Source organism: Tachypleus tridentatus, chromosome 13, assembly GCF_004210375.1.
Source record: "Tachypleus tridentatus isolate NWPU-2018 chromosome 13, ASM421037v1, whole genome shotgun sequence".
Lineage (NCBI taxonomy): Eukaryota > Metazoa > Arthropoda > Merostomata > Xiphosura > Limulidae > Tachypleus > Tachypleus tridentatus.
Window position 1 is genome coordinate 127,836,491 of NC_134837.1, and position 16,451 is coordinate 127,852,941.

Below are 16,451 nucleotides of genomic sequence, written 5' to 3' on the forward strand. Positions count from 1 at the left end.
TTCAAACAAAACTGAGAAATAAAAAAAAGCAATATATATTTCCAATAAAGTTAGCTGAAAAAATGCCTTAGCAACGTATTGTGCTAAATTGTATTAAAACAATGGTCGATAAGAGCTACTCGGTACTAGAACTAACTGTTCAGACACTTTTAGGTGGGCAGTTTTTACCATCTACCAACATGGGTGTGAGAAATGCTAAATGAAGTGGAGTTGAACGTAAACAAATGGAAAACTTACTTTATTTTTTACAACAATAGCGTGGTATTAAAGTAAATTGGTGTCCACAGGTAAGACATAGAATTAACAAAACGCAAAATCCAAAGGTATTATGCAGGTAGTTATGATAAATTCCGATAGACAAATGACACAAGTGAACAAATAAAAACACACATTCATCTGACACAGAACTTTCCAACTTTTATTTTCTTTGGGGCTTTTCTCTGGCTTCTGGGGTAAGTGAACATTTTCCAACTGTGTCTGTATAGGACAAGGAAAGAAGCAACATTTATGTAATACTGCACTTTCAAGTAAAACATATGCCCTACTTTAGTATCCCACAATCCTTAGGTTACCCTTCCCAAAATCTATTCCTGATGACATACATTAAGAAGAAAACTTCCAATTCATACAAGTATCTCTGCAACCCTTTGTGTTGGGCTTGCACCAACCACTGTATATGTAACCTATTATGAATAGTATTAGCGTACTTTTACAACATTGTAAACACACCGAAAAACAATATAAATAATCATGTTCGTAACACCTGCAACAACATTTGGAAAATTGCATGAATATACCTTTCTACAGATGTATTCTAATGGAGTTATGGAAAGTTTAAATTAGTGGTTATTTGCACTGTCAGAGTATTATGAAATTTCCTTCCAAACATTTAGAGAAAAACTTGTAACTTATAATTCTTTATGCTGAACTCAGAGATGAACCTTAAAAAATTTGAGTGTTTATTCTCTTGAAATGGCTGTAGGACAACTTTCTCTTTTTCGTAGAAAACTTTTACGCAGGGCAACTGCCTCCCCAAGTCATATCTTCTTTATATAACTTCGCATAGTTTAACATTTTTATTTCTTTTACACCTCCCCCACAGTGGCACATTGATATCTGCGGACTTATACCTCTAGAAGCTGGATTTTTATACCCGTGGTGGACAGAGCACAGATAGCCCTTCGCGTAGCTCTGTGCTTAATAACAAACAAACAAAATTTAACACGAAAACTGTTATTTTCTCCCACTCAAACATGTTGCAGTATTACATAACATTTTTGATTTTATTAAGTTTTAGACAATTCATACTTCTATAAAATACAAGTAATGTTTTTAATCATCTTTACTCAAGTAAAGCCTTTACAAATATAATATAAACCATAAATATTTTAAACAATGACTGAACAAAACTTTGTATCACAAGCATACAAAATCCACATTGGGATTGAACGTAAGTAAAATTTTTAAAAACTCTAAAGCATGAAAACAACAATTTAAATTAAATCATGTAATAAAACTGAACACTTCTTATAATAAACTTAAAAAAAAATTGTACAAACTCAAAATGACATGAATAATGGAATAACTTCCAACATTGTTGAACACAAATGAAATAACTGAATATGCAATAATATATATTGTTTGTTTTGGAATTTCGCACAAAGCTACTCGAGGGCTATCTGTGCTAGCCGTCCCTAATTTAGCAGTGTAAGACTAGAGGGAAGGCAGCTAGTCATCACCACCCACTGCCAACTCTTGGGCTACTCTTTTACCAACGAAAAGTGGGATTGACCGTCACATTATAACGCCCCCACGGCTGGGAGGGCGAGCATGTTTAGCGCGACGCGGGCGCGAACCCGCGACCCTTGGATTACGAGTCGCGCGCCTTACGCGCTTGGCCAATGATATATATGTATATATAACTGTGACTGTTTGGAAGAAAGTCTAGCTTTCCTGGAGAAACCCTCTCAACAGAAACATAAGTTATCAAAGTTAAAGACAAATATAAAGTAATATTACAAGGATGTGACTTCTTGTCTTCAGCTGTGTAAACACCTTGCCTTTCAATGATATCTTTACTACACTAGTGTTAAAAATGTATTAATAAAAACAGTATGATTCTCTGGATATTTTTTACTTTGCATATGTGCATTCAATCTTAACTGTCAACCTTATTTTAGGTATGACACTGGCAACTTTTTGTGAATTTCACTTCCTTCAGACAATCTCATCTATTATGGAATATTTACATTTTATACGATTATAACATTTCTGCAATCCCCTAGTGAAACAAGTCAAACTATATTTTCTTGCTAACATACTGTTAGTCTAACCATTATTCTTATTTCTTCTATGAAAATTCATTACCTGCTGAGCATTTCACAATATCAAAACTGAAACATTCTTTCACAAGGTTTACTAAAAATATGCTTATTTTCATATAAGAATATTAACATCCAGACCAAATCCTCTACTTTGATCAAAGTGCTGTGTTCTCTGTAATTGATTCATTTGTATAATGATGTATTTGTGGGACAAAAATCACACACATACTGCAATATACATGTTTAAGCATTGCCATTACCACATACACCAGTAGCTATTCACAGACTTCATTCATCTTCATGCACTATTAGCATAATAGCCAACTACTTCTGTAAACTATATCTCGATAGCTATGGTATTGTAACATGCTACTATCTGTGAATTGGAAAATTCGAGTCACAATAAATAGTCACTGGAAGAATTCAGCCAAACAAAAAGTTTCCACTTGGAATTCTCAAAGCCATGATCAATATTCAAGCTGTCACTGCCTCATATATTAAGTAGAACCTTATACCAACCTAGGCTAAATAGATTAATCTAAGAAAAGTGAATTTAGTGCCCTAGACAGTTGTCAATACTATACTAGCACTCTAACAGGCAAGATTCTGTATCACTATTTTAAGGAGTTCTATTTTGTCATTGGGTTTGACCTACACTCATTACAAACAGATTTATTACCAGAATATTTTGTTATATGCATTTGTGGATAAGGTTTACCTGCCACTAACTTGAGGAAAGTTACATAAAAAACACTGACACATCTCAAAGACCAGGTAGCATGAAACATTTATTAAATTGAAGAAATTTCAACAACTTACATTCATGAACAATTCCTCTACTATACTTATTAATATCTCTAATGACAATTAGTAAATTGTTAAATAGTTTAGATGTTACTAGACCCTTTATCAGGATACACTGTATACTAATTACATTGCCAAAATAGAAAATGCATTTAAAACTTATGTAAGTTCAAATGGAAAAAAGTTTTTACAGACGTTAAGGCTATCATCTCCTGAGAAGTTTCCTATTTATGCCATCAATTGTTTCATTGTTGCACTAACCCTGCAACTGTTGGAGTGTCTTGCTTGTGCCCCAAACCATGGCTTCCAATACTTAAACAATTAGGTGTTGATATTGTTTCAGGTGTAATCAAAAACCTAACCACACCATGCACTTCTTAACTTTTTTGATTGGTTGTTGATACTGTTCTAAAATGAACCACAACCATAACAACTATTCCTGGGTTCCAATTGGTTATTCCTAAGGTACGAACACAACAGGGAACCTATTAGTCTATCTTGGATGCTCCATTATACAAAATTGAAATGATTAAAAAAAAAAAAATCTTAAATCCAGCCTTTGTCATTCATATACCTCTCATGCTATGGGGCATATTGACAACACATTTTAATTCTCAATTTTATTAGAGTTTGGTGTGTATCCTAACACGTCTGAAGTACAGGTTGCTTTGTCTCCACCCTGTATGTGTTTCCTTCCATACACCCCCCAATCTGTAGGACTCAAGTTAAGCATTTTTATTTCAATATCATCTTCACTCTAAATTCATCCCTGACGTGGTGTGTGATATCCAACAATATCTTTGCAGTACATCCTAGTCTTCATAAACCTTTGCCAACTTATTGATTTAATGGCTTTCTGCTGGTAAAATGAATTGCTGGTTTCTCTCTCTTTTTATCCAATGATACAAGCTTGGAATGTATTTTCCATTTAAGCAAATGTCTCATTGCTCCGAGTTTCTTCATGGCCTTCTTCAGCAACCCAATCAGTTTGCATTTATCAGTTTAAACATTTTTTGTTACTCTGTTTGGTTGACATAAATACTCTAGTTTTCTACAGCATTTTATTCCCTTTTATTATCACCAACCAGATTTTATACTAAACATCTGCCAGGAAAGAATTATTTTCCTATGCATAAGTTGATCCACCTACAACAGTTGGCATTACAGAAAAGAGAGGCAGATCCAATGAAACAAGAACTATTCCAATCAGGTTCACAGCGACTCACTTTACAACGTGTTGATAAAGAACAAACTTGAAATATGCTACGAAATTACAGCAAGTATTCCAAAGATGGTTCTGCAGAATCTTCACCACTTGGCTCTGGTGTTTATCATCAAATATTAGTTGACTACTACACTGGGACAAAAAAAACAAACTGCTTGATAGCTTGGAAAGGAAAGTAACAAAATCCTTCTAGCTAGCTTTCAAACCCTGAGAAAATAATAAATGCCTTCAGTTATACCAAGTTATGATGTTCAAAGTATTACATCCACTAATGTCAGTTGGTCTGTATAACAACTGAACCCTTATCAATCAATATTTGAAGAATAATATATTGCAACATTTCTTGATAGCTCAATGTAAGGGTTACAAAGATAATCAATTGTGTGATCAACAACTTTATTAAAATTTAATTGTGATCAAATGTAGTAGATACAATTTATGATCATCTTTATTTAATGGCTTGGAAATCAAGGAATCCCAATTCCTTTGTCATTGATTTTTCAACCATCAGCTATCCAAAATTATTATTCATTGCATACAGTCACTAATTAAATTCACTACTTGTTGGCTTAATTTTGAAATGTTAAAAATGACTTTCAGTAAATGAGCAGATGCTCAACATGTGATAAGACAATTTGTCCATGTTTTGATGTTGTATTCCTGGATAATGCCATATTACTGTGTCATATTGCTGAAATGTTGCAATCCAACATGCTGTAATCCCTTTTGGATTCTTAAAGCTTAGGTGCCAGTTCAATACTTTTATTGTTATATAGGTAGTGTTGCTGATGCTTTATAAATATAATAACTGCAAGCAATTCTCTCTTTGTCATGTAGTGTTGATACTCAATGTCCACGAATGTAGAGCTCATGTATGTTATTGCATGCCTTGCTCCGTCGTGACACTGCAACCACACTGCTCTGATTCAGTTAGAGCCTTTTTAGTGTGAGCTCTATTATCTTTCCAAAAGTGGTGGAAGCATTACTCAAAACTCATATAGACTATCATGTACTAAAAGCAATTTTGAATCTGATCTCATCATCCAGCTTAAATTCCCTGTATCCAGATAAAAGTCTAAAAGATTCAACCATTTATCACCTTTCAAAACATCCAGATATCCGTAGTTTGTTTTTAGAATTTCGGTGCAAAGATACACGAGAGCTGTCTGCACTAGCCATCCCTAATTTAGCAGAGTAAGACTAGAGGGAAGGCAGCTAGTCATCACCACCCACCACCAACTCTTGGGCTACTCTTTTACCAACAAATAATGGGATTGACAGTCACATAATAACAAGCCATGCCAGGCTTATATACATCCACAGTAATGGGAAAACATTAACATGCATTATGGCAATATCCTGTCAGAATCTAACAAAATCCTTCTTTCTCATAACTATTACCAGAGTGGACCACACTCCCATGCAATTGCATTCTTTAATATCCAATATGTCACAGCACTAGCTACATACCTAGTGCTCCATGGAAACCTACAGAGTAATATTTTATTTATCCTTTCCAGATTCTTAAAGTTCATGATCCATTTCATCATTGGATGGTCCTTCAACAACAAAACAAAAGGTAAACACTCTGCCATTGAGAGTGCTTTACCAAGAACACAACTGCAAGCCATTCCTTTTTCATTGTGCAGTATTGGTACATAGAGATAATGATCATATTGCTTACATGCTTTATAAAACACTCTACTCCATCCTGCAACAACACTGCTCCAATCCCATTGTTGTTGGTTTCAAAATCAAACAATAATTCCCATTCCTGTTATGGTTATACCAGAACAAGAGTTTCCATTAAAGCACATTTTCGGGACAAAAATGGTTACTCCCATTTATTGGTACATACAAAATGTGTATTAAGTTTACTAAGAACAGACAATGGTGTAGTGATTCTGGAAAAACTAGCCTTGGTAATATTAAAAAAAACAACAGAAAATAACATTCCCTTCAATTCATCACAGGTAAAGACCAGTCTCAAACCATTGCAATTTTTGCAAGGTTAGTAAATGGCTTCTCTCCACATAATGTACCTAAGAAATTATATTTGTGCATGCATAAGAACATACATTCTTGCTTTCAACTTCAATCCTGACTCACTCATTCACTGCAGTACCATGGATAGGTTCGCAGCAGCAGATGCAACAGTGGCCAAACAACAAAACATCATCAGCGTGAACCAAGCATCTCCCTATTGCAGATTCTTAAGTATAAAGTTTCCGAAGTGGTGGAAGCAGGCAAAATGGCATGGCTCCAAACTCATGTACTGAAAGTAATTTTGGCACTGCTTTTCTAATCTAGCTAGACATGCCAAAATTTAAAGTACTGAATCACTGGATGCCATTCATTGCATGCATGAGCAGGGTTAACCACCACATTCAGTAGTACAAAACTGTTTGCTACACCTCGTCATGTTACTTGGTAACCACAACTCGTTAACCACCACATTTAGTGGTATAAAACTGATTGCAACACCTCATCAAGTTACTTGGTAACCACAACAAGTTTCTTGAAATGAAGGCAGCTGCAATTACAGCTTGTTCCTGGTCTTCTTCTGCAGTTGGATTTGTCTAGTAGCTCAGGATACCTTGCTGTAGGACAAGAAATGTACAGTTCACCACAAAGTTGCCTTGCAGTCCACACCCAAGTCACGTGCTTTAGTCCTCCTGGGCATAAAAATTACTGACACAAGCATGATGAAACTTGCCCATTTACTGAAAACCAGTATGTATGTGCTGCAGTTTTGAGATATACTGATTGTTACATTGCCTTCACTGGTGCTCAACTCAATGATGAGTACAAGCCCAGCCACTAACTTCTTCTGCTGGTTTTCTTTTCTTTGACCTGTTTAAAGTCACCATTTTACTATATACATTGTCTCAAGGAGAATATCTCTAACTACGTAGCATCTACTGGGGAGGCATTCCAATGCAACTGGTATAGAGTATTGATACAGACATTTAAGTTCTCAGATGAGCCTTTCTTTCAAGCCTTGAACTTAGCTTGATAAACAGCTAAGTCTTACAACAAATAAAAACGGTTGTGCAACTTCACAGTGAATATATTTCAGTCCCAAAGTTGCACTTCACTCAAATGTTAAACAGTGTTTAGGGTTGGACCATCTCATAAATTAATTTGGATTAAGAAGTAACCTGGGTAGGTTTTTTCCTATTCCCTTAGAGGTGGGCTGAGATTTGCTTCAACATGACACTAGCTGTGATTTCAGCACAAGACTCCTTTTCACAGACTCTCAGACACAAGAATGTACACAGGTGTGTGTTTTCTTATAGCAAAGGCACATCAAGCTATCTGCTGTGTTCACGAAGGGGAATCAATCCCTTGAGTTTACCATTTTAAACCAAAGATTTTCTTTTGTCCCAGCAGAAGACTTGTAGACAGAAACACTCAATGTTTAGTTGTTTAAACATAAACTTTGGATAAAGATTTACAGAATTGCTACAAGTTGTTTTGAGACTCCGATCTTGAAATCTCGTTAATGCCTTGTAATCTAAAACAAATTTTCTAAACTGAAATAACTATAAAGAGAAAATAACTTCAACAGTCACAAGGTGTGGATGCAACCCATGTAACTAGAACTCACATTTAAGAATAAGAGCTATTGCTCCCTTGAGGCATCATCCCACTTGCCAACAACAATGGCATGTATTACAGACAACTGTTTTGTCAGCAACTTTATGGGGCATCCTAGTTGAGAAAACCTTAGTTGCTCCCTTGGTGCTATTAGAAGCTAAACATGCACCTTAAGTACAAGAATTTTGAAAATTCTAGATCAAGTTAAGGGTGTTGAAACCACATGGCATGCCTGCATACCACAAATCTATACAACGTCTTGGATTTATTAATTTCTTCTATTTCAATTTACTGAAAACACTTGTAAAAATGCATACAGCAATACAGGAATTGACAACTTTATTACAAAACAATTTTGTGTCCAACCAATCTGCTGAAATGTACAGTAACTGTGCTCATATAAGATAGTTTCCACTGCAAAGTTAAGCAATGTAATATCTGAGGTGTGTTGGCTATCTGCACTAGTCATCTCTAATTTAGTAGTGTTAAACCAGCTAGTTATTACCACCTATCACCAGACAGATAATCATGCAAGTTACTCTGTAAGAAAGATGTAAATTCTAAGGGTAAAAAGCATTTTATTTATGTCAGTTGAATGTTTCAAGACATATTTGTTCACCAACAAATCCTGAATATGAATTGTATTGTAGCAATCAGTTCAAATTAAGATTTTCACTGCAGCTGGAATATATATTTCTCAGTGCAGTGGGAGATGTATGTCCCAACCACAATAAAAGCACAATCCAAATGGTGTTAGAAAAAGGATAAACATCTGAATAAACATATTAGAAAATAACTGTAAAAACTTGATTATTAGTGACAAGTAAACATTAAAGCAAACAATGTTTTATTTGCTCTTGGATTTTGCATTGTTACTTGAGAACAATCTGTGCCCTCAATTTTTGCTAATTTAGACTTGATAGAGGGAAAGCAGCTAGCACTAACTGCTAACTATTTGGCTAATCCTTACCAACAACAAGTGGGATTGGTCTTCACATTACAATACCCCTTGCAATTTAAATGGGAAACACACATTTGGTAATGGGATTCAAATTAAAAACTGTGGCCATTACATATTCAACAGTTAACAGTGAAAAATCCCTCTACCATTATGTATTCAACAGTGAAAATTGTGAAATCCCTTTATTTATTTCTACAATAAGTGTTTATTACAAACACATTTTAATCACCTTATTCATAAAATATTTACAAACTTCTCAAAACATTTAACTATTAAGTTACAAATTACACAAATCAGAGTTCAAAGTAAATGTTTTAATACTAAAGATTTCTCATTTCTTATGTTACTGAAATTTATAATATTTTGTATTTCGAACTAGCAGTTTTTGAAATTTTCTTAAATTTTACATTAACAAAAACAACCTCTGGTTTCTGACAAAGTATTCTCTTCTTAAAATAATCTTTTATGTTATTTACTTACAACAAAATCGATCTTTTTGGTCAACATATTTTTATACCTTGAACCCTAATACTAGTGAAACTAAACACTGTCAGTAGATTTTGCAGTGACCTACCAACATGGAACTATAGCAAACAAACATTTCAAAAAAAGAGAAACTCTTGCCCCATTTGGAACTTTCATGCAACTCTCCCTAATAAAATAATGAAAGAAAACATCTTTTCAGCATGTGATAGTTGTTGATTATATAAATAAATGACAATTTGACTTTAATCATTTAATAACTTAGCACTACCCAATTTGAACTCAGCCTATGTGACTGAATTCTAGCATATACGAGTCGATAATCATGAATGTAATGCTTTCACGTGAAAGTGATGGAGACAACATTTTAAAAGTATTTTCAGTATTTATTTTTCATATTATGCTACAAAATTTACACCACATAACTACTTTTTGCAAAAATTTTAGCAGAAAAAAAAAAGATATCAGAAGACATCTATTACATTTTGTTCTTTGCTTCCAATCTATTTCTTTTTAAAAAGACAAGGATATCCTCCCACCTTCTATACCCTATTTCCTCACTTATACTTTGTTATAAAACTGATCAAGACAGCTAAGTAAGTGTTTAAAATAACTGTAAATACCATTCATTAACTGTAAAACAGTTCTAGTCATGTTTAGCTTAAAATTCTGTAAGCTGAACATTTGCTATAGCCAGTAATGTGTAAACATAGCTCACTATCACAACTTTGTATTAAACAGTAATGTTAATGTTTTCACTGATGTACCATGGTCAGCCATTCTCAAATTTAATGTCACTTGTAGTGTGATGACTTTGAAGTGTTCCAAATCAACACTTTCAACATGTTAAACAACCAGTGCTATCTACATGACAAAAACTAGAATATAGGTGTTTTTGTTCATACTATTTATACCTTTTCTTGATATATTTATACCTTCCAATTTATATGTCCAAAAACCTCTATACCATAACAAATCAGCCAAAAACTTGAGCTTGAAACTGAAGTAACACTAGAAACTTGAAGTGAAACGTCCCTATTTTCTACATTCGATATTTATCAAAATGCAAAAATAATAGATGCATAAGATATTATATTATGTTCTTCAAGTACTGGAATGTCTAATAATTCATCAATTATATACACCTGTACAAAAATGCCCAATAAGCAAGATAGCTGGAAAAATTAATACATAAATATTCCTCACCTAACATTTTAAACAAACATTGTTAGTTCAACAGATTTTGCTCTTCGGTAACCTTGCAGTTTCAAATTACTTTCTGAATACGACCTTCTAGTAAGTCAAAGATCTCACGAAAATTTCAGGCAGCAACTCCAATAGTTAAAAACTAACAAACAAGTTAAGAGCTGCAACTACTTCAGTATGAAAGAACAAAGAAATAAATGTTGGATATAAAAAGTTTGGAAAGATGCAAGTACATGATATATATTTTTGCATTTCTAAAATATTTCACAGTCTTACATGGCTTTAATATGTAATTTGATATGGAAATAATTACTAAAATCAGTGAATGAATGCAGTATTTATCAGAATATAGTAAAGAAAAATTTCTATGTAAAAACAAACAAAACAAACTTATGTTTGTTCATATCATTATCAAACAACAGCCAATTGTTGATTTTTAAATTATTATTACTGATTACCATTAAGCAAATTTGGTAAAAATATTATCTTAAGGATCATGTGTATATATAACACAACAAAAACTGTTAAATAAAAAGTACTTATTATTTATTATTACAAAAATTGTTCAAGCAATGGCATTTGATATTTCTCTAGATTACAGTGTGGTAAATCTTAAATATTTATAACTTGACAAGAATTCTAGCCAGAATGGAGCATGGCCAGAACATACATTTTATACTTTATTGGACTTAAATAAGTAAATTCACAATAAAACTGTACCATCAAGTGACGACCGATGCATTCTGAAGACTTCTTGAAGTAGCTGAAACAGGAAGTGTTTCAGCAGAGGAAAGTGTTCCATCTCCTTGGAAAGATCGAGAAGAGAGTACAGGAGACTGGCCCACAGATGAACTATAAGAAAACCACCTTTCATTTAACATATTGCACATTGTTTGTTTGTTTTTGTGTAACTGTAGCAATCACACAATAAAGAAATTGAAGATTTATGAAACACAGCAAACATATAAATAAAAAACTTGTGTAGTAGATTAAAAATATTTACCCAGGAGAACAAGAAGGATTTAACCAATGGACTGACACCCCTGCTGGAAGTCCACTTTGAGAACTAGTGGTAATCTGTAAAGCAAGTTTCAAATTCAGTATTTAAATTACAGCAAACATAAAACCTCAAAAATATTAATTAATCATACACAGAAATAAATATACCCTCAACCAAGACTTCTATAATTCTTACCTAAATTTTTCCACCATCTCAGACTGGTTGACAACAGAACCATAATCATTCAGCTTCACACACACACACACAAACCAAAAAAACAACTCCAATAATCAATAAATATACAGTTCTGATGATCACAAATTCACCTTTAATTAATAAAGTTTGAAGGCAGCTTCAAAAGTCAATGATGAAAACTTTTCTACAAGGTTCTGTTACCACTTACACCCAATGATAATATTCCAGCCATTTCCAAACTTAAGTGTACAGTTTCTTTTCTCTATTTTTCCCTTACTCTTCCACTTCCCACCCCTTCTTTCCTTTTCTTTCTTCTATGTTTATTTCCCAGTAGTTATCTTTTGCTACTTTTCCAGGACCTAAATACTTTCTGGATTTCTAAAATCTCAAAATTATTCCTGTATCTGTTTCGGTACTTATTTGGATGAAAACAAACAAAAGATAATTAAGCATGTTCTTCCTTATACTCACAATAATTTTAGTTACATAACATTTTTCCTTAATCTGTTAATAAATAACTTCACAGAGAGACATCAGTATTCACATCTCATTCCTCTAACAAAGCAGTTCTACCCCTGAACTGAACTTTACTCTTATAAAAGTTTTGGCTTTTTTTATAGAAAATATAAAACAGAACTTAACATTCATTAAGACAATTCATATATACAATTAGGTGGTACAGCTAAAATATTACAATAGACAGGAGCTAACCCGACTACAGGGACAGTAGTTATCTAGTAGATGTTGGTAAGTATAACACTAAGGTATTATATACTAAAGTGTAATAATAGACAGGAGCTAACCCGACTACAGGAATATCCGTTGTCTAGTTGATGTTGGTAGGCATAACACTAAGGTATTATATACTAAAGAGTAACAACAGACAGGAGCTAACCTGACCACAGTTGTCTAGTAGATGTTGGTAAGTATAACACTAAGGTATCATAGACTAAACAGTAACAACAGACAGGAACTAACCTGACTACAATTGTTTAAATGTTGGTAAGTATAATACTAAGGTATCATAGACTAAACAGTAACAACAGACAGGAGCTAACATGACCACAGTTGCCTTGTTGACATTGGTAAGTATAATACTAAGGTATTATATACTAAACAGTAACAACAGACAGGAGCTAACCTGACCACAGTTATTTAGTAGATGTTGGTAAATATAACACTAAGGTATCATAGACTAAACAGTAACAACAGACATGAGCTAACATGACTACAGTTGTCTAGTAGATGTTGGTAAGTACAACACTAAGGTATCATAGACTAAAGAGTAACAACAGACATGAGCTAACATGACTACAGTTGTTTAGTAGATGTTGGTAAGTATAACACTACTTTGAGTTTGTTCTTTTATAGCATGACTTTTTGTAGTCACTATTTGAAGTTCTTGTCTTTTTTTTTTTATATATATAATAAACATATACTTTCCCCTACACCAGTATTAAAAAAGGTATCCACAATTAGATTCAAGTTAACATTAAATGAACTAATGATAAACCCAGGAATAGCAATAATATAAGTGAATTTCTTTTCAGAAGTCATAAGTGATTATTACTTGTTCTGTTTATACCACACTAATTATATTACCTGTTGTTGTTGGAGAATGGCAAAACACTGTTCTAGACACAAGAGAGTTGCTTGAGATGTAGCTTTGAGTAGTAGAAGATCCTATATAAATAAAAAACATGATACTAACAAGACATAGTGGATATTATGTAAACCATGACTGTTAGTCATTCAGATTACCAGAAACGTACAAGATGAAATGATGGTAATAATTAACCTGATACTAATTTGACAACAGCACGAGAGGTTCCAATTTGCTGTATTACACCAACTATTTTCTGCTTTGAAATGTACATGATTACTTGAATGTTCTGAAAAATACACAGTCCAAGATTAATTAAGATTGTTTAGTTTATTTAAAGATCTACAAATTGTTGCTCTTAAAAAATATTAGTGTTTCATCCAAATGTTTCACGAAATATGTATGTATGAAAAGAAATGTCTTGTAGTGTAACAACAGTTGATTTTGACTGATGAACTTTGTGGTTTAGGTAGGATCATATTATATGATCAATATCAATAGGAATAAACTGCAGATCAACAAAAAGTTTTGAAACATCTCTCTCACTTTGTATTTAAACTACAAGGAGTAATGTTTTTATACTGTACCTTCTCTGTTAGGATGAAAAAATACAATAAGAAACAGTTTTATTTAAAATTATTTACAACATATGTCCATTTATGCTTGACGTAGTGTTGCGTTTAACTGTCATGTTTCTAATTAGAACACTAGTTGATGTGAATTCCAACAAGAATTGCAGTAGTCTCTTATTCTAGTTAGCATGTCAGTTGTCACATATTCTAATTACAATATCAACAGTCATGTACTCTAGTTTGAATGTCAATAGTCAAGTGTTATAGCATAGTCCTGCAGTCTAACTAGATTAACTTTGTATAAGAAACCTATAATAATTCATCAGTCATAATTTCTGGCCATTTTCAGGATTTTTAGGCTTATAAAGAATGTTTTTACTGCAATTTCAAAATATTTTCAATTTCTTAAGACTAAATTAGTACAATAATTATTTGTAAGGACATCAAAGATTAAGTACATCAGTATTGTATATATATAAAAAATAGCTAAAATAATAACAAAGTAAAACATGAACGTAGTAGTTTGAAATAATTAGAATGTGAACACTTGAGTTTGAATGCTTTGTTTTGCTTTTAAAACAATTCAGTTTTACAGAAAAATTAAAGCAATGAAAAGAATAAAAACAATTAAAATTTCAACTCACTCGGTTATATGACTTCACACAACTGACTTTTATTGGTATTTCCTGAAGAATAAAAGAGCAAGCATTTGAGTTATTGCTCATACTGTAAATGAACTATTGCAATGAGGTCAACTACACGAACATAATAAAGCGAGTTAAAAATACATCTCAAAATGGCTGGTATGGGTATTGACACTTATTGATAAGAAGAAAACAACCTAATGATGACTTAAAAAAAGGTTGAAATGTTGTTCCCTCCTTATCATTAAAAGTGTACTGGCCAGAGAGAAAAAAGGAAAACTAATGTCACCTTTTATTCAGTTGGATACTACCTGTTACCAAACACGAGTAACAAAATTGTGTGTAATAACTTCAATGATTAGACATTTCATTCCAAGCTTGAACTCTGACCTTTAACTTATATCATTTGAAGTTTCTCTATCATAAAGCAATTTGAATAAATTTGTTTGTGATTTTTGTTTAGATATATAATATAGTAAAAACATCAAATGTCCTTCTGCAACCTACTTCACATGAAACTTCTGACAAAGATTGAAACACCATATTTCTAAAGACAAAAGATTGCTTCTAAATTTGAGAAACGTATGTTAGTCTCCATTTTCAACTTTCCATTTTGAAAGAGCATTCCTTTGTCATTTACTGACTACAAAATTTTATTGAAGTTTAATACTTTTCTTTTCTTCTTCTTTGGAACTTCACATAAGATTGTAAAAATGATGCTCAATCAAACTGAAATCCTCAATGTAATATTGTAACCAAAATATGAAACATGTCTACATATCACATTATGTTTAGGATAAGGCCACTGAATGACACAAACAATCAAATCTCTTTCCTGTAAATGCATAAATCATCTCTAAAATAAGTAACACGGTGTTAATTCTTCATTTTGGAATAACTTCATCTACACTGCAGCAATATTACCTACTATAAGCATGGTCACCTCACTTTTCAATATTCTATTTGTTTTCTCACTAACTATTTAGTATACCTGTCACAAATACACTTGAAAATTATTTTGTATCATCACATAAGAAACCATCTACACTGCTAAAATGCTCTCAGAATGCAGTCTTTTCTTCCTTGACACTGAGCACGAGGAGTGAAATGCACTAGTTAGTCATGGCATCTTCACCTGTTTTAGACATTTTTGATAAGAGGCCTCAACAACACTGATATTACATGTTTGTAGGAATATGGATAATAAATATTCAACATAAATACAAACACACAAAACAGACAAGCAACAACTCAGTTCCTGTTGTCATACAGGATGACAAGTTTAAGTACAAAGAACTTTTATAACAATGCATTTAACAAAACCAATCTGGTAACAAGAATACAAGACTTCCACACTTTTTACATCTATGCAAACTCTGTTGGAAATTATTTAGTTTTATTGTATTAACCACCACAATGGTTTCACTTTTAATTGCATTAAGCTCTTATTATGAATAATTAATACTGGCTACATAGCTGTTCCATATATACCATATTAGTTACTTTTTGACAAATTATTTTGTCACCACATGCACAGTTGTAACTATCCGTTTTTAGGCTCATAGTTATTTATAGTTTCTTCAGGTTTACTGCATTAACATTTTCACTTCTAAAGAAAATTCAGGTTCATGTATTACCTCTACTGCTTGCTCCACACGTTTTGTTAACTCTTTCAACATGAGCTTTCATCTCTAGGACTAACCAACCTCATAACCATTTTGTGCTTGTTACAGTTTTCAAGCTATAACTTTTAAATTAGTAATGGTATGTTAAAGAATTTTGGTACATTATCAGTAAACACTGAGATGCTTTAATATGTAAAATATATATATAT

The 16,451-nt window shown here is 32.8% G+C and overlaps 1 protein-coding gene across 3 annotated transcripts in view; it reads right to left on the reverse strand.

Moving 5' to 3' along the window:
- Nucleotides 1-400: 400 nt before the first annotated feature.
- The window catches only part of LOC143240840 (oxysterol-binding protein-related protein 11-like), a 31,228-nt gene continuing 15,177 nt past the window's right edge, over nt 401-16,451 (reverse strand). Inside the window, exons 8-12 of one of the 3 annotated variants that reach the window (XM_076484007.1) lie at nt 14,618-14,659; nt 13,401-13,481; nt 11,607-11,680; nt 11,324-11,455; nt 401-477 (exon numbers count right to left, since the gene is read on the reverse strand). In XM_076484007.1, coding sequence (XP_076340122.1) covers nt 11,326-11,455; nt 11,607-11,680; nt 13,401-13,481; nt 14,618-14,659 — 327 coding nt within the window. In that variant the 3' untranslated portion in view covers nt 401-477; nt 11,324-11,325. Of the gene's footprint in view, nt 478-9,427; nt 9,567-9,762; nt 11,456-11,606; nt 11,681-13,400; nt 13,482-14,617; nt 14,660-16,451 lie in introns of those variants that run through there. The other 2 variants (XM_076484008.1, XM_076484009.1) reach the window with 2 other exon arrangements.